Below are 23,387 nucleotides of genomic sequence, written 5' to 3'. Positions count from 1 at the left end.
ACTACTCTATGCCACTCACCATCCTGCCTTGGAAATATCTCACCGTCTGTTTGCTGTAACTGAGTTAATTTTTTGGAATTCCCTCCCTGATGGCATTGTGGGTCTACTTACTGCAGGTGGACTGCAGTGGTTCAAAAAGACAGCTCACCACCAACTTTTCAAAGGCAACTAGGGTGGGTTAATAAATACCATCCCAGCCAGCGATTCCCATAAATGAACAACAGACAAAAATCCCACATCCTCACTGCAAATGCTGAATAATTTCCCTGTCACCAATTCCACATTGCAGATTCACACACCCAGCAGACTCACTCACAAACTGTACATTCTTGTGTTGAACGCTCGCAATGTCGTTACAAACCCTCCCCCACCTCGAGTCTCCAACCTCTCACGCTTCCACCCTGCCGTACACTCAACTCCCGCTGGCCTGAGAGTGGTATTGCACCGAGGGGTGGGGTTTGCAGAACGGACACTAGCGACAGCTTATATAAGGAGGCGGAGGCACAGCGCCGGGTGGCTAGTAGCTGTTGAAGCTGAGAAAGAGGCACAGAGAGAGTGTGTGTGTATTTGTATATGGGTGATATTAGCGAGAGGCGCACATCTAACACGGACTGAAAGCGAAAGACAGGAGTCTGGGGGGAAATAGACACACAGAAAGGGAGACAGACACAGACACACAGAGAGGGAGAAAGACATATACACCACACAGACCTAAAGAGAGGGAGGCACAAGTAGATACACACACACACACACACACACACACACAGTACTTTGAGGAACATGCCGAGGCGCTGCTCCAGGAAGGTCTTGTTGAGCTTGTTAGCTGCAGCTTTCACTTGCCTCCTGTTGCTGCTCCTGCCGGACCAAGGGCAGGGCCAGGCCGGCCACCGGGGGCTGGAGCTCCGGAGCCGATCTCTGCAAAGCTGGGAGAGCCCCTGGCCGGAGGAAGAGGGGGTTGTTGCTGGAGCGCCGGAGCCGGCGGCCCGCAGCTTCAGGGAGTATTTCAGTGAGCTGAGCCGGGCCAGGGGCTCCGGGAGGAGGCTGTTAGAGCCAGAGCTACCTGCCACTCCACAACCTTTCCGGGACGATATCAGCGCCGGAGACCTGTTCATCGCCGTGAAAACCACCAAGAAATTCCACCGGGCACGGCTGGAGCTGCTGCTGGAGACCTGGATCTCCCGGAGCCGGGAACAGGTGAGCCGGACAGAGAGAGAGACTCAGTGGGGCATCTGGAACAACTGCTACACACTCTCACAATAGCCGTCCAATGAGCACTGGCCGGGGGCACAGTCTGGGCACTGGGGCTACGGCGAGAGGGCAGCGACTTGGTGCAAGTTGCCCAGGGCGTTGGCACTGGGTGGGCGCACGGGCTGTGGGGGGGGGGGGGATGAAAGAGTTAGGACGTGGGTAATAAGGAGCCCAGGAAATTGGCTGTGGGATTCAGGTTTGGCACTAGGTGGGCACAGACGCTGCAGTAGTACTGGGTTTGGGTGTATGGCAGGCTGAGACCGAGCTGGTTTTGTACAATCCAGCAGACCAAGCGGGCTCCCTGCCTTTTCAACCCTGTTGCTGCCTGTGGCTACAATTACCTTTTTTTTTCCAAGTTTATTTCAAAGGCAACTGAGTGTGGAAGCATGTGGTCAGCCGCTGCCCCTCTGTGCCAGGAATGGCATCAGCCGCACAAGAAAGTGAAGCTTTTTAACCACTCTCCTCAGGGGGAGTCTGGCCAACTGGCACACTCCTGCCAGCAAGGTTGCCCGGTTTGAATTTGCCGGGTGTTCTCACTCAGCCAGCACACTGCAGCCTCCCCTTAATGTTATGTTACTTTCGGCTGCTGCAATTGAAGTGTTTGTTCTCTGCTCCAGTCCTTCATCTTCCTCATTCTCCCGCCTTTCCTACACTCCTTCAGTCTGGAATTCACCCATTGTCCTGTACTTCAGGACGTTTATTGTTGAACTAAGTGCCAAATGATGGGGAACAGGCTGCTTCATTTGACATTCTGTGCATATTCTCAGGTCTCCACAAGCACACTTTGAGGAGACTTTTTAACTTCACAGAATCTGCCCTGCAGTAGCTCAGGTTCAGCTAATTGCAGATTAAAAACTAAACCATTCTGATAGCGGCTCTGTGTGGTAACGGTGCATTTAAAGTTTCTTAGTTACATATTTTAAATCACTTTAAACTATTAATGTGGGTAATCCTGGGCACTGTTAGCAATAGCATTGTACTTTTTGCATACTTCATTTGGAAGTAGCGTTGACGGTGAGTTGCGTTGGAGATTGGGTTCATTTTAAAATATGCCCATAACCAAACCAGCATCGTCGGTGTGTTTTCCTGCTTTTTAAACGAGTAATTTCTAAGGCATTATTCTCATTAATAAATGATGTTGTCTGTGGTCACAAAGGGAGGATGGAAGGTCCTCTTTTTTTTGTCCTTGTTAATGTGAGGGGAGAGAGAAGAAGGTCACAATCTTTGTCTTTGCAGGACCCCTGGAGTCCTGAACTGAGGACTTCCACGGTCTGTCAGCCTTAACCTGATTAATTAGAGAGTTTAACAGAAACCAAAGGCTTTAAACAACTAGCCTGAGCTGAATGCAGAATTAGGCTGGGAGCAGAGGGCGTGGGTTTAAGTTCCCAGAGACCAGTGACAACTACAATAGGAAATAGACAGGAGGGGAACGTGAGAGTATTTGAGAGCTGCAAACCTTCCAGGTTTGAAGATTATTTGAGTGAGACAGTGCAGAGACCCTCTGCTTAGATAGACAGTATGCACTGTTTCCAACAGAGCTAATGATTACATTGTGCTATCCATGTTGCACTTGCCCAAATAATTCTTTTCAAAAGCCCACCCCCCCCCCCCCCCCCACCCAACGGGAATTGGGAGGATTGGGCCATGTAATGTGATTAGTGCCTGTGCTCACTTGGTTTGACTTGACCGCGCTTGTCAGTTGTAAATCAGACTCTGGGGATTTGACTATCATGCTTTCAGACCGATAGTTGCAACAAGAAAAGGCGGCAGAATTTGAACAGTCTGTGCCGTGGGAAGATACTGTGGGACAATTGTTCCCTTCAAGCCCTGACACTTTCGGAAATTACTTGGGCTAGGACCTTTTTTAAAACAAATTTCCTATGAGGTGAAACGGATCCAGTAGGAACGTTGTGATGGTAGGAAGAGGTTTATAGAAGTTCGAGGGTTGCAATTTATAACTTCGCCAAAGCAAGTACATTGGAAATCATATTGAATTCCAGTCACTGTCAAAGTTTTGTACCTGCTGAATGTAGTTTGTTACAGCAGCTTCTAGGTTGGAACACAAGTACTTAAAATGTCATTAGTGTTGAAGGGGTTTGTTATGTACATATGCTTGAGGTACAGTACATCAATAGAATAGATCATTTTCTGTTAATATCACAGACTCAGTACAATGAGGAACTGCTTCATTTACGTTGCTGTGTTAATCAGATTAGAACTTTTGTTTGAATCCATCGACAGAACCTCATTTAAATTGCATGGCTGATGGTGTTTGCATCAATTTTTCAACTGACCATCAGGCCCAGTTTGTTCTTTATGGCTGTAGCAATGAGAGATTCAGAATCCATAGCATTATCCAGCAGGAGCTGTTGATCCCATAAAATCTGAAAGATAGTCACGTACTTTAATGTTAGTGGATTTTTAAACCCTTCTCTCAAATTAACAAAAGCTGCACTTGAGCAAGTTGAAGCTCTGTGGTTTGACGTGACAGTCACCTTTTTAAAAGATTCATTTTTAACTCTGATAGATTTTTGTTAGTCTGGCCTCTGTGATGCTTCTTAGCTTTGTGAGTAGTTCAGCCTGTATCCTGAGCTTGAGTGATTGTGGTTCAGCTCTCACGCTGTCTCCTTGAAGACTAACAAAGCCCTTTTCTAAAACTAGAGAATAGAACCCTGGCCTCTTGTGCTGGGCTTTCCATGGGAACGTAGGAGACGAAGCTGTGGATTTGGAAAGGAAAGAAGCGGAGGTCAGGTTGCTTGGTGATGGAAAGGAGTTCCCAGCTCACTGATGCTTGGAGAGTGACAGTAAACGGTTCCCACCTCCTCACAGCTAGACCAGCATTGGCTGTGTTTTTAATGGCTACAGTAGTGGATGATTTGGTTTGTTAATATAGTTGCAGGAGAAACCAGTGATAGTCACTCCTATAACCACTTTATTGGCATATTGAGACATTAAATTTAATGTACCTGCATAACCTCAAAAAGGTGTACCTGTCTTAGATGTCAAGTCTTCTGTGGGTATTAGTGATAGTCCAATTGCAATCATTGTGATGTAAGCAATGATAATGATGTATATGGGCCCTGTACAAAGTGTACTGCATTCTTTAAATCAAAAATGATAGTGGCCTATAAATACAAGCAAATAATAAATGTTTCATTATTTGAGGAAATATTCCATCACTGCTAACTAGTGAAATTTTAAGGTGTGCTGAAAATTGCAAAATATATACTGGAAAAGTATTGTGGTGACATATTTCTGCATAGTCAGAGGCAGTACCTGATACTCAAACATTTGACTTTGCCATGTTGCCAAATTCTGACAGTTGCTAAGATTTGGAATCATCTTGGAGAACATTTCATTCAGCTTGAATATTGCAAGTCAGTGAGGGGAGAAAAAGACATGTATCTTTAAAAGTTTGTTTCCAATTAAGTAATGACTAAACTCACCTTCAGTTCTCATCCTTGACATTTGCTCCCACTGGTTCCCATCAGCCTTGGTCTGAACTAGACTACCCAGTACATCAGTAGCTTGTTTGAACTGTTGTTGCTGAGTTCAAGCAGGGGAAGTGAGAGGTCAGTCACTCTCAACTCAGAAATGATGCATTACATTGCTAGTCTCTAGAAGCTCAGCCCGCTGGAGAAGCAGAGATTTTGGTGTCCAAGTATAGAAATCACTGAGCTCCATGGCTGGAATAAGAAGTAATTAAAGTGTATTTAATTTCTGAGGATTGGCATATCAATGACTAGCAATGTGACTGTTCTATCAAACTCTGATTTGGAGATACTGGTGTTGGACTAGGAGTACAAAGTTGAATTATTTGATGAAGGAGCAGTGCTTCCAAATAAATCTGTTTGGCTACAACCTGATCATAGAGTCATAGAGATGTACAGCATGGAAACAAACCCTTCAGTCCAAACCATCCATGCTGACCAGATATCCCAACCCAATCTAGTCCCACCTGCCAGCACCTGGCCCATATCCCTCCAAACCCTTCCTATTCATAAACCCATCCAAATGCCTCTTAAATTTGCAATTGTACCAGTCTCCACCACATCCTCTGGCAGCTCATTCCATACATGTACCACCCTCTGTGTGAAAACATTGTTCCTTAGGTCTCTTTTATATTGTTCCCCTCTCACCCTAAACCTATGCCCTCTAGTTCTGGACTCCCTGACCCCAGAGAAAAGTCTGTGTTTATTTATCCTAACCACGCCCCTCATAATTTTGTAAACCTCTACAAGGTCACCCCTCAGCCTCTGACGCTCCAGGGGAAAACAGCCCCAGACTGTACAGCCTCTCCCTACAGCTCAAATCCTCCAACCCTGGCAGGATCATTGTAAATCTTTTCTGAACCCTTTCAAGTTTCACAATATCTTTCCGATAGGAAGGAGACCAGAATTGCACGCAATATTCCAACAGTGGCCTAACCAATGTCTTGTACAGCCGCAACATGACCTCCCAACTCCTGTACTCAATACTCTGACCAATAAAGGAAAGCTTACCAAGCGCCGCCTTCACTATCCTATCTACCTGTGACTCCGCTTTCAAGGAGCTATGAACCTGCACTCCAAGGTGTCTCTGTTCAACAACACTCCCTAGGACATTACCATTAAGTGTATAAGTCCTACTAAGATTTGTGTTGTGATTTTTAACTCTGTAAAACTCTGGTTAGACTCTGTGGAATACTGTGTTCAAATTTGAACAGTGTGTGGGAGGGATGTAGAACCGAATGATATTGGGGCTTTAATTATAATTGAAGTTTACATACTCCCAATCCCTGAGTATAAAAGATTAAAGGGTAACCTAATGACGTTGTTCAATAAATGACTAATTGAAGGATTTGTTAGGCTAGATAGTGAGAGTGTCTCCGACTAAAGGGAGAGTCCACAACAAAAACATAACCATAAAAATGTAGTTACCCATACCAACAGAAATATTCCCAGAATGATGGTTCATCTAAATCCTCTGGATACCTGGCACGCGCACTCCCAGAACGCAGGTCATTTGAAAAAAATACCTCAAAAACACTGTCAACAAATATATGAAGGGGTGTAGGGCAAAGAATAGGTATATCGAATTTAGGAGCTGATCAGCGGATCTAATTAAAATGCAGAAGCGACTTGCACAGGCTGAAGGATCCGATCCTGCTCCTAACACTGACTTTCTGATTGACGGACATCTAAATGAAGCGAATAGTTGTCTTCCCTGCTGCACGGTTTTGTGCCCAATTTTTCGGCGTTGCTGAGAGCTAATTGAAATGTGACTAAAGTTGAACCGTGGGGCTCTGAACAAGTTGCTTGTCGGGAACGTCCATCGGGTGCAGCCTGAGTCTCCAGGGCGGGTCTGGAAGCCTTGCAGCTGCCACCTGTACTGCTCCCACGTGTATCATCTGGACACCGTCTGCAGCAGCTGAGTCGCTGTTGCATTGTTCCTCTTGACTTCTATTCAGATATGTGTTTTTTTTTCAAATTTAAAAATAATGGTGTTGGGTTCAGAAAGGAAGTCACTAGGAAACAGTGTAAGTTATTTTTTGCTAAAGCTATGTGCAAAAAAATGTAATTGAGTTGCACTTTTTTTTGGATAAAGCACAGTGCTAAAGACACTCCTTTATATTTCCGCTGGATGGTGGGCTGTTTACAAATCCCAGTAGTTAACATGTGTGCTGACTGCGTTTGTTTTATTGAATAGCGTGGCAGGAGGTGGAATGGGGCGAATTGTTTTGGAAGGGAACGCCTCCTTTGAGTCTTGCTGTAAAGCATCTGTCAAGTGTTCCTTCACTCTATCCATCAAACAAAATAAATTTCTCCCTCCTGGTTCACCCAATATCCCCCGAGGGTGGTCAGTTCTGCACATCCCTTGGGAGGAATAGGCTCTACGGTCTTTTGCTCAGTACACTGTCCCCACCCCCTCTTCTCCTTCAATAAGCAGATTCAATGGAGGGGTTTAATAGCAGAAGGAGCTGGTTGTGGCTGCATTGAGTGTACTAACTCCAGTGAATAATTTTAGTTAAACCAAGAGACAAAGGTTTACATCGCTGGAATGAAACAGCTGGTGGGATGGCAAAGGATAAAGATCTGGGAGGGTAAAGGGAGTGACACTGGCAAATAAGAGCTAGAAGTCCCAGCTCCCATCATGAGTGGAAATCCTCATGCTTTTCCTGCCATCTCTCCTGAACCAGCCTACTCATGTTACTAGGATTTCTGAGCTGAGAGCATTGCAGTTTTTGTACCAAGTGCCCATTCTTTGTGTGTGAGCCGTCACAAGGCTATTTCACTGTGAAAGGGAGGATATGGCATGTATCACTATGACAATTGGGTTCTGGGGGCCGTTGATAGATGGGAGCTGGAAGCCATACCAGTATCAACTAATGAACATCTTTTATAAGTACTTTACACATTGGGTGGTAGGTGCCTGGAGCGCGTTGTCAGCAGAGGTAGTAGAGGCAGGCATGGTAGATTCATTTAAGATGTGCCTGGACAGATGCATGAGTAGATAGGGAGCAGAGGGATACAGATGCTTCGGAATTGGACAGGTTTAGACAGTAGGTTTGGATCAGCTCAAGCTTGGAGGGTCAAAGGGCCTGTTCCTTGTTCTTTGTTTTTGTTCTATATGGTTCAGCAGGTCACCATTCAAGCCACCTTCCCTCTGCTCTCACTTCTGTGATGTGACTTCACTGATTATTCAGTCTCTATATTAACATAACAGCTATAAAGCACTGGAGATGGGTTAGGTGTACAAGATGCAGCAGGATGGTGATGAAGGGCTTTTGCCCGAAACGTCAATTTTCCTGCTCCTCAGATGCTACCTGACCTGCTGTGCTTTTCTAGCACCACTCTAAGATGTAACAGGAGCCATACCATGGTAATAAGAAGCAGGAAGCCTCTTCACTTCCAACTGGCAAGTTTGAAAAGGATCCCTTCATTGTATTTTCATAGCACCTTTAACATAATGAAAAGCTTCACTGCAGTATGAAGAGGCAGAAATGCAACGTTATATACTGTATGTATATAATCAACCAATTTGAATTTGTTATGGCACACCTCCAGGACAGGTGAGTCTTGATACCTTTCAATACCTCCTGACTGATGGTTATGTTTTGCAGAGAGTTAAACGACCCCAGAGGCTAGCTAGATAGAGATGTAAAGTGTTCCAAAATTCAGAGTTTAGACGTCTTGGGCATTGTTAATTGTGGGACAAAGGGAGTGGGGAATTAGTGCAGTACTCTCGTGATAAACATTACTCGAGAAACTCAGGTTGGGCAGGACCTCTGTAGACTGACAGAAATAGTTAATGTTTCAAGCCTGGTAGAGTAGTCTTCAGTACTTTTGGATGATTGTGGGTGGGGTGGAGTTGGTTATAGTTTTAGAGAGGTGGCCATTACAGCTCATTACCAATTTCTCAGCATTTGTAAAGTTTATGGTTAACATTGAAAAGAATCTGAAAGTCCGATTGTTATTTTCTTTTAAGTCCAACCTCCTACTGAATGCAAGTTTGTTTAAATTTGAACTTGCACCTCAACAGTCCTTGTGTTGATGTTTGCATTCCATTTCTCAAATGTCTCTTTGGCAGTTGGAGCCCAGTGTTCTGTTTACTGTGTACAGTATAAACACTGATCTGGTGGATCCAAGATCTATCTCAGGCCAGATCAGGCCAGTTCCAGCTCCATTCCAACTGGTTTAACCCCAGCAGGCTCTTTTGCCTAAGGAAGTTTTTTTCTTTTTCAAAAAAAAAGCACTTTCTACTGACTGTTTACCTTGTGGAAGCTGGAATGTGCAAAGTGTGTGGCAAAATGAGCTGATAGTTGTTTGAGCAAGAGTGCGGCAGCATCTGGAGCCTCCCCTCTGCAGCTATCAATTCACCTGTCAGAGACTGGGAGGAGAGCTGAGGCATTCGGCTCCAGGCTTGGCGTGTGCAGCAATGAGCCGAGGATCGACTCGGCTTTCACTAGGCACGCTCTCCTCCAGCCCTGAGGCACACAAGTGTCAGCAAATCAGCAACAGCACGACAGAAAGCAGCAAAGGCTGTGTGTAAAAGAAAAAAAAGACTGCTTCAAATTCTTGATGAAATCTGTTGTAATGTATAATCCAATCCTAAAGGCTAGTGAATTATGTACATTATATATGTGTATATTCCAAATATTGTGGTATGTGATTTTTAAGATTCTACTGGATCATTGTTATGTGGTGTTTCCCCCTTCTCAAGAAGCATTTAATTTGGTTTTGTAGTGAATTTTGTGATTGCTGACATTGCCATTGTAAATCTCTATAAGAAATCTTCCAAAATATCATCCTGCTCCAGCCAGCCTGCCAACTGTCTCAAGCAAAGCTGGGAGTTTGCATTTTGTCACCAAAGCTGTTAGGTTACTCAGCTAGATTTTCAGCACACAATATTGTCATATTTGTCTTAATTTGTCGATAGGAGGAGGTTCAGTGGTTAGTACTGCTATCTCTGTGCTTGGGACCCAGACTCGATTGGAAGGAGGATTCGACAAGGTGGGGGAAGGGGAAATGAGGAAACTGAAGAAATATGAGTCCCTCCCTTGTAGTTGGAGGGTTCCTAGGCAGAAGATGAGGTGCTCTTCCTCCAACCGTCGTGTTGCTATGGTCTGGCGATGAACTCAGCACCACCTTCCTAACCTGCAATCTTCTTCCTGACCTCTCCGCCCCACCCCACTCCAGCCTATCACCCTCACCTTGACCACCTCCCACCTATCGCATTTCCAACGCCCCTCCCCCAAGTCCCTCCTCCCTACCTTTTATCCTAGCCTGTTGGACACACTTTCCTCATTCCTGAAGAAGGGCTTATGCCTGAAATGTCGATTCTCCTGTTCCTTGGATGCTGCCTGACCTGTGCTTTTCCAGCAACACATTTTCAACCCAGATTCGATTCCACTCTCTGGTGACTATGTGGAGCTTGCACATTGTTTGGGTTTCCTCTGGGTTCTGATTTCTTCCCACAAACCAAAGATTTGCAGGTTGGGTGGATTGGCCATGGGGAAATGCAGGGTTAAAGTGATGGTGTGGGTCTTGGTGGGCTGCTCTTTTGAAGGGTAAGTTTGGACTCGATGGGCAAATGGCCTTGGTTCCATACTGTAGGGCTTTTATGCTTGGCTTCACATTTTATTGTGGCCTGTTTCACCAACATCAACTCTGCTCTTGATTTGCAATCTGCCACAGTCCTAATTAAAGGGACAGTCTGAAAATAATCCAGATTTTAGTAGGATCCAGATCCCAATCCAACCCAAACCTAGATTGTAAAACTGTTTCAAATGTTTGCCGCCTTCCTGGGCAGTGATGTGTCCATGTTTTACATGGACCTTTTATTTCAGCTTTGCCAAGCTTATGTTGCCTGCACCGCCTTCTGTTTTTGAGCTTATCCACAGAAAATGACTTCCTGTCTTTTTCTCAGACCTGGCTGACTTCATTGTTGCTAGTTCCTCCAGTGTGCCTTCCTGTCTTGGCTGCATTGAATGCTGAGAGAAAACAATGTGTAATTCCCAGTTGGAAGAGAAGAATAGGCTCCAGAGTGACAATAGTGCCAGAAAACAATGACTATTTGCTTCAACACAAAAGTATCTTGTGAATGGATTCAGGTAAAATGAAAGCCCTATTCTTCTGAAAGAGCTGGATTTGTGGAAGTGTGGCAGTATTAAACAATTCTGTCTTGCGGAAGGAATAGTAAAGCAATATGAGCCACACATTAAGCTGAGGGCAATTTTTATGCCACTGACTGAAGTAAAGGCTATTCAGTGTGGCAGTTCACCAGAAGTGTAGGTTCAACTGAATGAGTGTAGGTTCATTCTTGTGTTGGTATTTACTATGTTTATTTGCTCACAGAATTGAAACACCCGGGGAAACAGGCTTCAGCTCTGCAGATGACTCCCACTTTCAAAAGTGTAGATGTGCCAACAGCAATATTAATGCTTAAGGGCAGGAATGAGAACAAGAACTTGCAGGCACAGCAGACAGTGTTTAACTCAAATCCTATACACTCCATCTATGAGCTAATTATAGTTGATTAACTTGAATGGTAACCAGTCTGTTGGTTTCCAGTATCTGCAGTTATTGTTTTTATCTAGTTGGTTTTAACCCTGCTGCAGTAGAACCAGGTAAGCTGGAGTGTGTAGCATCAAATTAAACTAAACTTGGAAGCAAGAAAAGAAACAGGGTAAAATGACACATTTTTGAATATTTTTTTTTAAAATGCAATGAAGGCAAAATACTGCAGCTGCTGAAGATCTGAAATAAAAATAGCGCTGGGGCAACTCAGCACATGCAGACAGAGACTGAGTGAATGTTTCAAGACAAGAACCACTGAAGAACGTTTGATACATCAATTATATGAAATGAGTTCCCCTGTCAAGACTGCTGTTTGAAGCCAGTTTCCTGGCTTGCTACCGATTCGGAAAACGCTTGTGCAGAGCCAGCAGGAAGGGCAGCAATGGGGGAAGTGATAACTGCAGAGTTCAGAAGCAGGCTCTGAAAGGGCTGACGTTGCAGCCCCCAGCCCTGCCCTTCCCTTCCTCCCCAGTGTCCTTGTAGGAGCCAGGGACAGTCCGGCTGCCTTCCACAGTGCAGACTTGAGGGCCACGCAGCCTTTCCTGCATTTGAGAAGTTGGCAGCTGGATTCTCTCTGTTCAGAATTGTGAGCAGGAGGTGTCAGTCATTCACGCAGCCTCCACTCTTCAACAGATGGATGGAATCTCATGAAACAGCCTTCAGCATTTTTTTCTCTTGGATTGAAGCTGGATGCTGTTTGCTCTCAAGATTTTGTTGCCTTTTCTTGTGTACTGGGTTTCCAGCCAAACAGAATTTTTTTTTGCAGGAAAATTCAGATGATCCCTTTGATTTGCCTACTCAAGCTGCTGCTAAGTGCAGCTTTCCTTTTCTCTCCTTGGAATTGTTAATTGAACCCAAATCCTGCAGCTCTGAATTGTGCCTGGAGACAATTGGAGCAAGCCAGTAAAGGTCAGTTTCTGGATTTCTCCAGGTCCACATTTTGTTGCCACCACAAAAGATATCAACCTTTCAGAAATATAGAAAAGGTAAATTAATCCTTTTAGCAATATAGTCCTTTGAATCCTCAATTATCTGACAACAAACCAACATTGATATTCTTCACTTGACTCTGGCCATTCCATTGGGTGATGCATTGCAGATTTATCAACGATGTTTCTTCTTCAGCTTGTTCATATCTTTGAAGTAAGTGTGTCCTGAACCTGGGCCTTTTGGCCCAGAGAGTAGGCCATTACCACTGCGTTGCAAGAGCCCTCAGTTTTATCTCATTTTTTATTCATTCTTGAGACGTGGTTATGACTGGTTGGGCCAGCTCTTATTGCCTGTCCCTACTTGCCCTTGAGAAGGTGGTGGTGAGCTGTCATCCTGAACCACTGCAGACTATGCTGTAGGAGAGACTCTCCATCCCTTTTAAAGAGAATTCACAATTTTGACTCAATGACAATGAAGGAACAGTAATACATTTCCAAAGCAGGATGGTGCTTGACTTGGAGGGGAACTTGCAGGTGAAGGTGTTTCGTTCTAGTTGGGTATGGTCATGGGTTTTGAAGGTGCTGTCCAAGAATTTTTGGTGAATTTCTGCAACACATCTTATGGGGTATATCATGCTGCAACTGTACGTCAGTTGTGGAGGGACTGGATGTTTGTGAATGTGGTGGCAAATAAGTGGTTTGCTTTGCCCTAGATGGGTTCAAGTATCTTGAACATTATTGGAGCTGCACCCATCCAGACAAGTTTTCCATCACACTCTTGACTTGTGCCTTGTAGATGGTGGGCAGGCACTGGGGAGTTAGGAGGTACTCTTTGCAGTATTCCCAGTCTCTAACCTGATCCTGTCACCAGTGTTTGTGGTGAGTCCAGTTGAGTTTCTGGACAATTGTAATCCCAAGATGTTGAACGCAAGGTATTCAGTGATGGTATCACTGTTGAATGCCAAGGGACAGTGGTTAGATTGTCTCTTATTGGAAGTGGTCATTGCTTGGCATTTGACATACCCAAATATTCAAGTTCAGACAGCAGTGTCAGGTTAGCAGTTGGGAGGTCACTGGGTCCATTGTCGTCATTCCTGATTTAAGGGTGCTGAGACCAATTGGATTACACCATTCCCCCCACTCCACAAAATCCCCCAATAGTGAACAGCTGGATAGACTGCAACTGAATCTGGATTCTTATGGATTTACACAATTTGGCAGCATGCCAAGCCAGTGGGAGATCTATATTCATATTAGTTGCTATATGGACCTCAGAGCTGGTATGATTATGGGTGGCAGGGTGTTCCTTAAGATTGCTCACCGAATCACATCAGGTGAACGTGCGCCTCTGACATTCCCCATTGTTCCGATCTATTTTGCATGCTGGTCTCTGCACCTTTCATGGGCAGGTGGCAGAATGGGTGGGCATGGGCACATTAAAGCTGCCTTCATTGTTCAATAGTTTCCCAGCATTCCAGCTGCTCTAGCTTGCATCTGAGGATTGGCCATTTGCGCAAGTTATGGGGGGGACTGCTGGTGTCTGGTAAATAAGTTACCAAATTCTGGGGGAAACAGGACAAACTTGAAGGAGAAATTTGGAAATCAGTTTCCAAAGCAAAGCTGATATATCCTCAGCACTGAGGCACCATGTAAATATGTAGCTTTGTTAAGGAGGCTGCCATTGGTTTTATTTGCTCATTGGTTTGTTTTAAACAATTTAACATTCAACTATATTTGTACATGATAAACGGATTAAGCATTCCCAGGTAAGAATGAATTATTGTGAAATGTTATAGCTGGTCTGGCACGTTTTCCCTTTATCAACCTGTGGTATTTGCAGTTGGAAATTTTTAGAATTATCAGGATCGGCATAGTGCGCGGCAGTAGGGGAAGGGTTAATTCATAAACAGCTAAATCTTCTCAACAGGTCATCCCACATTCCGTCAGTTTCTCCCATCAAATAAGGTCCACACATTGCCGCTGTGTTACTGATCCAAACACAATGTGCATTGTTAGGTGAAAAGCTGGTAATGGAACGAGCAGGTGGCCAAGACTTTAACTAAAGTGCTGCCTTCCTCCAACACCACCCGCCCTCCTGTCCCTACCCCTCCCCTTCTCCCTTTTGTGTAAATTGCTCAGCTGTATGCTAATCGGTTAAACATGCTTTTAGTTTCTTCGCTGGCGATTTCATTCAAGCGCGGAATCCTTGCCATTGTGAAGAGAGTTTACCGAAGCCCTGCGTGCCTTGAATACACAAGGGCGAGTGCAGCAGATTTATGCTATTAGTTCCCCCCCCCCCCCCACTCCCTTGTCACTTGTTTGCTTTCCCTCCCTCTGCCCCGTATCGGTGTGCTCCCTGAGCGCGACAGATGGTGTTGCAATCCCCACCCCCTCTTGAGGTATTTGTCCTCTCCCCGTGGGTGGGGTGAATCCTCAGCTGCCTTGCCTGGTAGTCAGCCTCCTCACGGTCCCAGCTCCACCCTCCCCCCAGCGGCAGCTCGAAGTCTGTGAGCCGCCGCCTGAACCATCCCCTTTCATTCAGACAGGGAGGTGAGCGGCTCGTGGGCTGAAAGACGCAGCCAGTCCTTGGCCCCGGGCCCAAGGCCACATGAAAGTGAGTGCTGGGCCGCGAGTGACTCTAGGAGGCGATGCTGTTGTAGAGACACGCCCGGGCACTGGGCTGGCTAAGTATGCCTAGCAAAACACAGATGAGTGGCCCATAACCCCTGCTAGGGTGGGCCCTCACCCAGATGGTGAGTAACTCTTTATCCACTGAGGGGATGAGACGGAGAAAGAAAGCACTTATGAGATTTCTTAAGATTCACTTCGATTTGTCTTGGACTTTCATTTTTGCAAATAAGCTAACCTTTCTCTTCAAGTTTTATATTTTAAAAAGAGTCTAGATTGCGATCAATGGATGGTTAACATGCCGGCATTTTAGAGTGCTGGCTGTAAGGCCATTTCTGGGAGAATAGCTGTGCTTCTGGATGACAGGCTTCGCTACAATGGCCTTTATGTTAAGGGAGCCCAAGGGTCACCTCTGCTCTTTGTCTGCAGTTAGCTCCAGGCTGGGATGCTGCAGTGCTCTGAGCAGGTTGCTATGGAGAAAGCTCCAACAAAGCAGAGAGCAATACAACAGCCCTTTTATGTGGGGTGGCTTCCTTCTCATCGCTTCTCCCCCACCCCCTCCATCCATCCTCTTCCCCCACCCACCCTGCATCCCCCATTCCCAACAGCACCACCTTCCCTTCCCACCACCCCCACCTCACATTTTCGAGCTTGTTTGACTTGTTTAAGCAGCAGTTTGGAATAAACTTTGCATTAATCAGTCGATCCCAGCCTTGGTGATGCTGTGAATAAAAGCCAAAGCTGTCGAAAGGGGAATGGACAAAGTTAGCAGGTGGAAATGGGCAGAGATTTGTCTCTTGTTTGGGGCAGGGGTGGAGAAATGTGTCAAATAACAATATTTGGACACATTGTATAAATATTCAGTGAAAGTCTGGATACACCAGATTACCGATCTGTGCAGTTGTCAACAAAATAATGGTTACCATTTTGGATTTAGAGAATTTACGTAACTAAATGCAGCCAAGTAGTTGAGGGAATAAGTTGAGACTTAGATGTAGCCAAGTGCTCCATTTTCAATTTCTTCACCTCTTCCAGTAACACTGCCACAGAAACATGAAGCCCTTTAGAATTAATCAGCCAGGTTCTTCGAGTAGATTTGAAATTCATTGTGCCCTTTGTTTTTTGTCCCCAGACATATATTTTCACTGATGGGGAAGATGAAGAGTTGAAGAGCAAGGCAGGTAAGCCATGGGAACTGTGTGGGGATATCACAAAAGATCCTTGCTGTACACCTTTCCTAGTGTTGGGGAGAATGAAAACCTATTGACCCCTATCTTGATGGGCCCAGCAATGACATTATAAAATGCATTGTTAACTGAGATCAATTCAGCAACAAAATTTGTTTAATTTACAACAAAAGCAGCACAGTAACATAACCCTTGTCAATGAGCCTTCTTTCCAATCCGGGTAGTAGAGGCTTGTTAAATTGGTGAAACTGGTTAGATCTAGGAGTGTGTTAGCAGACTGGAGTCCGATTAAGTTGTCTGGTCCTCCTTGTGATCACTGACAAAATCAGGATTTGGCTCCAGCGGTGACTTGTCAGTTGTCCCAGGGGGTGGGGCAAAGCTGTGAAAGCCCCTGCTTTTTGAGCTTCCAAGTGTGACTGTGATGGATAGTTGTCAGTGTTTCATACCTCTGTGCAAATTGAGTGAAAACTTTCCCACTATCTGCCACCTGCTACAAGGGATGCATCAAATTAATTGAAAGTGGGAAAAAGCAAGGAGGGAAAATAAAGAACTGGTTGCTATAGGGATTCTGGCTGTCCTGAGAGCAGGGAAATGTTTAAGGGATTGGGTGGAAGGAGGTCGAGTGCCCTTGCAGGGTGACAGCACTTGTCTGTAAATTCAATTGTGCTCTTACCAAACACTACAGCTCAAATCCTTAAGCCACATACAGGGTTGGATTTGCACAGAGTGGGGAAAATCCTAGACCAGTTGGAGGGTAGCAAGTGTTTTTCGTGCCTCTGGAGTTTTTACTCCATTTTCTTTGGTTGGACAGTTTCAAAATAGCACATCCTTTTCCAAAGCAGTGTAGGAAGCCAAATTCTCATTGTTTTTGGCTCGATTGTTTGACCCCAGGATTCCTGAATTGTTTCTGACTGAATCTGACATACTTCTGGTGTGCCCTGCTGTTGTTCTGCAGCTCTTGACTTGGTTCTGTTGAGGATATTGTTGCTAATGTGTTTCCTTTCTCCCGTCCAATAGCAGGCCACGTGGTGAATACAAACTGCTCAGCTGCTCACAGCCGGCAAGCACTTTCTTGCAAGATGGCAGTCGAATACGACAAGTTTATTGAATCGGGGAAAAAGTAAGTAACAAGGGGAATTTAAGTCTCTTTTGGGGAGGGGGGGGTGCGCGGCACGTGCAGCTCATCATTCTAGCTAAAAGCAGAGGAACTACTGGAATGTTGTAGAGGCTTCAACATAAATGCCCCCAAGAAAACTTGAATCTGGCAGGGCCATCTTCTCTGTTGAATGCTGACTCCAGTATATGTGTGATAATAAAGTGCAAACAAGTCTGTGGGCTCTCTGCCCAGGATGTGGCCCTGGGAGCTTGAGCCCAAGACATGGCTGTGGGAGTTCAAGCCCAAGGACAATTTACTCATGGGTGAGAGTCACCCACAAGATAGTGAAAGTCAGTGAATCCTGGGGAAGGACCATGAAAATGCCAGAGAAATGACGGGCACCATGGGAATCTGGTTACATTCCAGACACAGGCTATCGGATTTTGTGGTGTAGGATGGAATGGATGACCCGAGCCCAGTTTGAGCTTGGCTCGAGCCATCATGAAAGTTCAGGAAGTGATTTTAAGATTTTGGAAATATGTTCCTGTCATGTCGGCTGCCCAAAAACAGCCTTTCATCTTTTCTTCATATCCACATTGAGTGTTAAGGCTAGTCCCACTCCCAGCCCTCTGTTTCTCCCATCCCACCCACTCCCATCAAGTCCTCTCCCTTCTGTTTCCCCCACACACCTCACCCACATTCTCTCTCCCCTCTGTCCCTCTTCAACTGTGCGCCTGACTGTTCATCTATATCATGGTTGTCATGCATATATTTTGGACTGTATATATTATCAGGATGTTCAACTGTAAGGGCATCGCAGTTAAGATTGATCGTGTTTCCAGTTTGATTCCTGCCAGAGAGAATGCAGTCTTTGGGAGTAGGAAAGCTCATTTATTGATTGTTTATCCCTGCCCAACCTCTGGGTTTTTTGGGATTATTTGAGCCAAGACTGAATTGCCATTGAGCATTGAGGCTATCACCTTGGGAAATCTAGATCACCAATCAACCCACAAATAACTGGGCAAGTTGGATCTGTCTTGGATATAACTGTCTGGCAAAACCAGACCAACTGTAACATTGGTGAGAATGATGTTTTAGCTACACCCTATCACCATCTTGCACAGGCCGTATCAGTCCATGATCTTCGAGGGTAGTGAGTATTGGGATTGAAAATGACATGGGCATGGGTCAGGAAACAAGTAAGAGGTAGTATGAATGAAAGAGATGAGGGAGAATGAGATTGTAAGAGGGTAAATCGGTGGGGGGGGGGGGGGGGGGTGAGTGGGCAGATGTGTAGCTGAGGTTAGAAGGTTATGGAGGGGGTGGAGAATGATAAATGAGAAAGACCAGGAGGGTGAACAATGGTGTAAACCATTGACACAATGTTTTTTGTCTTGTGGTGCTGTTAACTGATGCCACCCTGTTGTCTTGCAGATGGTTCTGTCATGTTGATGATGATAATTACGTGAACACCCGAGCCCTGGTGAAGCTCCTTGCTCAATATCCCCACACCCAGGACATTTACATTGGGAAGCCAAGCCTGGATCGCCCCATTGAGGCTACTGAGAGGATCAGTGATAATAAAGTGGTAGGTGTGAATCTTCTACTGCATGTGTGAGGGTTAATGGGATCTCCTGCCTCTGATCGTGCTATACTGAGGGAGTACAACACTAGTGTTAGCTGAGATTTTTTTAACTCTGGGGCGTGAGTGCTACCAACAAAATCAACTAAGCCTTTGTGAAGGAGTTTGCATCAGACAGATCCTCTCCTTGAATATGGGGTCACTTGGGGCATCTTGCTTGCTCTTCATGTTGGTGCTTTTGGCACTGGGGCAGGGAGGACATTGTGTGGTATGATGTTGTTCAGTGAGTTATTCCATTATTTTGCAGCGTCCAGTGCACTTCTGGTTCGCCACTGGTGGAGCTGGATTCTGTATCAGCCGAGGGCTGGCGCTCAAGATGAGTCCATGGGCAAGGTATGAGCTGACAGTGACCAAACTTACAGAATTTTGTAATTTGCAGTAACAGCTGTAGCTTGTTTTTGACTGGGATCATTTTACTACTTAAATGGAGTTTATGACTATAAATAGTGCACCTTTTAATTAAACTCCCAACTAAGGACATGAGAAATATATTCCATGCTTGCTTTAGTAGACCTTGTTTATGTTTTGAAAATTAGACTTTAAACATGACTAAAGGAAACATTTAGATTATCATTCTTGGCTATAAAAATCTACATAACTAACGTAATTCAACCAGTTTTTAAGATGCAATTTGAAATCCAACTCTTTGTTAATGGCTTCCTTGACCCGAAAGCTGGGGATTGCTGTGTTGAATAGGTTGCAATGTTCCTCACCCTAACCATATTGTTTTTCCCAATTCTCCATAGTGGAGGTCACTTCATTAACACTGCGGAGAAAATCCGTCTTCCTGATGATTGCACCATTGGTTACATTATTGAGGCCATTCTGGGAGTGAAATTGATTCGGAGTAACCTGTTTCACTCTCACTTGGAGAACCTGCAACAAGTAATGAGGGGTGACATTTCCAACCAGGTACATGTCAATCAGCTGTTCAGTATTTAAATAATCACAGTGAAGAAGCAAGCAGGGTCTTTAATGGGACTGGTCTGTATTTCAGGTTACACTAAGTTATGGCACATTTGAAAATAAAAGGAATGCCATTAATCTGAAAGGGGGCTTTTCCATCGAGCAGGATCCTTCTCGGTAAGTGAGAGATCCCATTTTGATGTTCCTGTGCTCCTGCTTACTGTATTAAAGTTTCCATCATTCATTCCTGTTGTCTTTTATCAATTTGTTTCTACTTTGTGGAAATGTGCTCTATGCAGAAACTTTTTCAGGAAAACTCGCTTTTTATATTTAACCCACTCTTTCTTTTTGTAATTGACTCACTGTAGAACTACTGAAGAGACAAGTATTGATTATACTGAACCACCCTTAACTTCATGCTGTATCTCCAAGTCATCCCTTAATATCAAAACAATGTTAGCAGGAGTAATGTCAGAAGGTATGGGTAGGAACTGTTCAGTAGCCAAAAGCACATATTACAAATATTGGTGTGCACAGCCCATGACTAGACTGTCATTAAAATAAATGATGAGAACCTAGAGAGCATCAACTGTAACAAAGCACTATTCCCACCCACTATTCTGGTTGGAAGGGGTGGCATGGGAAATATAGTTGTACCTTTAGCACAGTCGAGCATTGAGAATGGCCACACATGGTGAGTTTAACACAAGTTTTCCATGCTACAATTAGTCATTTGCAACTCTGTAGCAGAGGTCTAGCTCAACTGGTATCACAGCAGCCAAAGCAAACAGATCACTAGAAAAAAAGAGCCAAATGCTTCAGCTGAGCTAAGAGCGATAATGGATCTCTAACTTATTGAGATAGTGAATTCTGCTGGAAATTTATTCTTTAAAAGGCTGTGATGGATTTGTTTAGCAGCACAAGTTGATAAAGGTACAAGAGGAAACATCTGTCACCCATTCAAAGCTCAATACTGTGTATCAAGTCTTTTTATTAAACAGTTGTGAATAAATGAAAATGAATATACAATAGAAACTGATTGCAAGACATTCTAACTTTTGAGTGCTGCAAAAATTATTTCTCATGCAATTGTCCTAACTTATTTTTTTTGCTCTGATTCTGTCTAGGTTTCGCTCAATTCATTGCCTCCTGTATCCTGATACCCCATGGTGTCCTCGCAATGTTACTTATTAACTACTAACCTCGTCCCATGTAACCCTGGTATCTGAAGGGGATGTGGGGACCACTATGTCTGGCTGTGAAGCTCTTGTGTAGCTGTATTAATGCACATTGCTGGGTGGTAAGGCTGCTGTGCGGCCTGGATGTACCGATACCTTTCGTGTCTCCCTTCTGTTTGCAGTCGTGTATGGAACAAAGCCATGTTTTGAGTCCAAGCAGAACAGGAAGCAACAGAAGGCAAACAGACATCAAAGGATGTGTGATTGTGTGTGTCATGTAATTAATTTTTCCCCCGAGTGTGAAATTGAAAGTGTTGCTGATGTATCGGCGAATCTTTAGGAATGTAAATGACTCCTCCTTTAGCCAGCTTTAAATATTCACTGCTTTCCCTTGTGACATGCATTAGGATCATGTCAGTAGACTTGGGAAAGCTGCCTGTTGAACCATAAATACAGATGCTATGCAATGTGATGAGGTTTCAAAGGTTTGATTACAATTGATGCTCAAACATGGGACTGAACAAGTCTGAAGAATGCGGAGTCACTTCCAAATTCTTAGGCTTGGAAAATAATTTTGTCTCCATACCGCCTGAAGTGCCAGTCAGGATTAAACATAATTGAGATCTCCTTTTTTAAAAAAAATTCTCCATTTTTATTATCTGCATTCGCACTCCTGTTGAGGTTATCCGTGGTTAAAGCTGGTGTTTAAGACTGGCTACTGGAGGATCTTGGACATGGCCTCTGATTATTGCTGAGGCTTGTCTGTACGTGAAAGCACTTTTTCTCCTTTCAAAATCCGATGGTTTCTAATGGTCTGGAAAGGAGTTGGCTGCTTGTGATACACTTCTGGGATGAATTTGGAAATGTGCTGCACTAACAGTGAATGGAATGCTACCTGAGAAATGGGGTTTGATTAATTCTATTAATTTGTAATGTTTTGCCATTTCAAGTTAATGTTTTGAAATAGCACTTCATTGAAAGTGGCTGCAAAACAGTGTTATGCACTGGAATGTTTTACTTTTAAAAATTTATAAGATCACTTATTTATAAATCCCAAAGGAGTTTTTGTTTTGCATCAAGTCTCAACATTTGGTTCAAGAGAGTATATTTTTGGTTTTAGGAAAAAAGCTTAATTTTTCACTTTTTCAAAAAAAAATTTGAACGCCATTTGGTTTTCACTGCTCTTTTAACCTGCCCACCCTTTTTAAATTGAGGGCCGGATCATGCAAAGCCATTTACATTATCAGAACCACTGTCTAAATTGACAAATGCTCTCAATTACATCTTTCACTTGTATCCGTGCACCTTCACGGCTTGTAATTGAGAACTGGCTGGGGAATTAGAAATTGCAGTGCTGGACTAGCATTCCCCATTGACATCTAGGTCATGGTGATTACTTGTAGCATGCGCCACCAGTTGAGAGCAACTTGTTCTGGGCAGATCAGAGTTTAGGTTTGATGGGTTCCTGATCTGTAAGACCTAGTTCTAAACTTGCTGATGTCTCTACTTTTGTGTCGTGAAAACCTATTTAAGTTTTTTTTTATCATCTTTTAAGTTAAAATTGCATTCTCCTTTTAAACCTTTAATTTGCCTCTTGATGACTCCTAGATATGTGCCACCCCTTTCTTCTTGATTTCAGTGTAGGGGAAGGAATAAAAGGTACAAATTATCCCGTTGAGTGTGTAACACTTAGAGCAGTGAGTGTCAGTCATGTTCTATGATCATGACCCATACTGGGTTATTTGCATTGTGTATATACTTATCTGGACAGGATTTACTGTTCTTTTGTATGGCTGTATATTTGAAATGATTACTGAAAAATCAGATCTTTCTGATGTGTAAAAACGTGATGTTTGAACTCTTAGAATTAATTGCTTCTTATTTATACTCCAGTATCTGGAAATGAGTGACTGTAAAACACTGTAAATACAATTACTGGCACTTGGGGTGGACCCTGAATGGTGACAATGAAAGCTGATGGATGCCATCCTTTCCTTTCTAATAAAGGATTTTATTGGTTGGAAATGCTACCTCCTTGACTCACTTGATAATCCTGGGGAGGGTCTCTAATGGACTCTGTTGCTTTCTAAGCAGCTCCGCAAGTTGTACTGAGGCTTGTGCTATGTAAAGGTTCAATCAAATGCATTCTGGTACCTGGCATGTTCAGAGAATAAAGAAACAATGCTGGAAAGCAGTGTCCCCTAATATGTGCCCTTGCAAATCTGGTATATTGTTCAAAGTTTAATATTACAGTTTGCATTTCATAGCTGAATATTCATTGATTATACCTTATGTGGGTGTTCCATTTGACCAACTTGACATTTTTGCAAAACCATTTTGCTAAAATTGGCAGCATTAAAGCTGATAACAGCTATAGGGGAGGTAGTATCACTATCCCAAAACTCCAGAGGCACAGGCTATGGAGAAACTGGTGGAATTTATAGTCAGTTGTTAAATATGGAACTGAAGATCATGAAATTACATCTTACAACTCATACTTTGCTGTAGAAGGAAA

At 44.0% G+C, this 23,387-nt stretch overlaps 1 protein-coding gene across 1 annotated transcript; it reads left to right on the top strand.

Annotated features, from left to right (window-relative positions):
* The first annotated feature begins 504 nt into the window (after nt 1–504).
* LOC140464437 (beta-1,3-N-acetylglucosaminyltransferase lunatic fringe-like) lies at nt 505–22,897 on the top strand. The gene is made up of 8 exons (XM_072559489.1): nt 505–1,194; nt 15,996–16,044; nt 17,068–17,170; nt 18,581–18,734; nt 19,036–19,121; nt 19,535–19,700; nt 19,786–19,871; nt 20,822–22,897. Exons 1-8 carry the CDS (start codon nt 781–783, stop codon nt 20,886–20,888), a joined length of 1,125 nt encoding a protein of 374 aa, XP_072415590.1. The 5' UTR covers nt 505–780; the 3' UTR covers nt 20,889–22,897.
* The last annotated feature ends 490 nt before the right edge of the window (nt 22,898–23,387 follow it).

The sequence above is a fragment of the Chiloscyllium punctatum genome, chromosome 40, assembly GCF_047496795.1.
Source record: "Chiloscyllium punctatum isolate Juve2018m chromosome 40, sChiPun1.3, whole genome shotgun sequence".
Lineage (NCBI taxonomy): Eukaryota > Metazoa > Chordata > Chondrichthyes > Orectolobiformes > Hemiscylliidae > Chiloscyllium > Chiloscyllium punctatum.
This window is presented reverse-complemented; position numbering and strand designations above follow the sequence as displayed.

Bases quoted from the DNA above. Each gene is read 5' to 3' on its own strand.
- LOC140464437 (XM_072559489.1), top strand. From the start codon at position 781: ATGCCGAGGCGCTGCTCCAGGAAGGTCTTGTTGAGCTTGTTAGCTGCA. The intron at 1,195-15,995 runs GTGAGCCGGACA...TTTTGTCCCCAG, and splicing joins TCTCCCGGAGCCGGGAACAG to ACATATATTTTCACTGATGG. The intron at 19,122-19,534 runs GTATGAGCTGAC...AATTCTCCATAG, and splicing joins AAGATGAGTCCATGGGCAAG to TGGAGGTCACTTCATTAACA.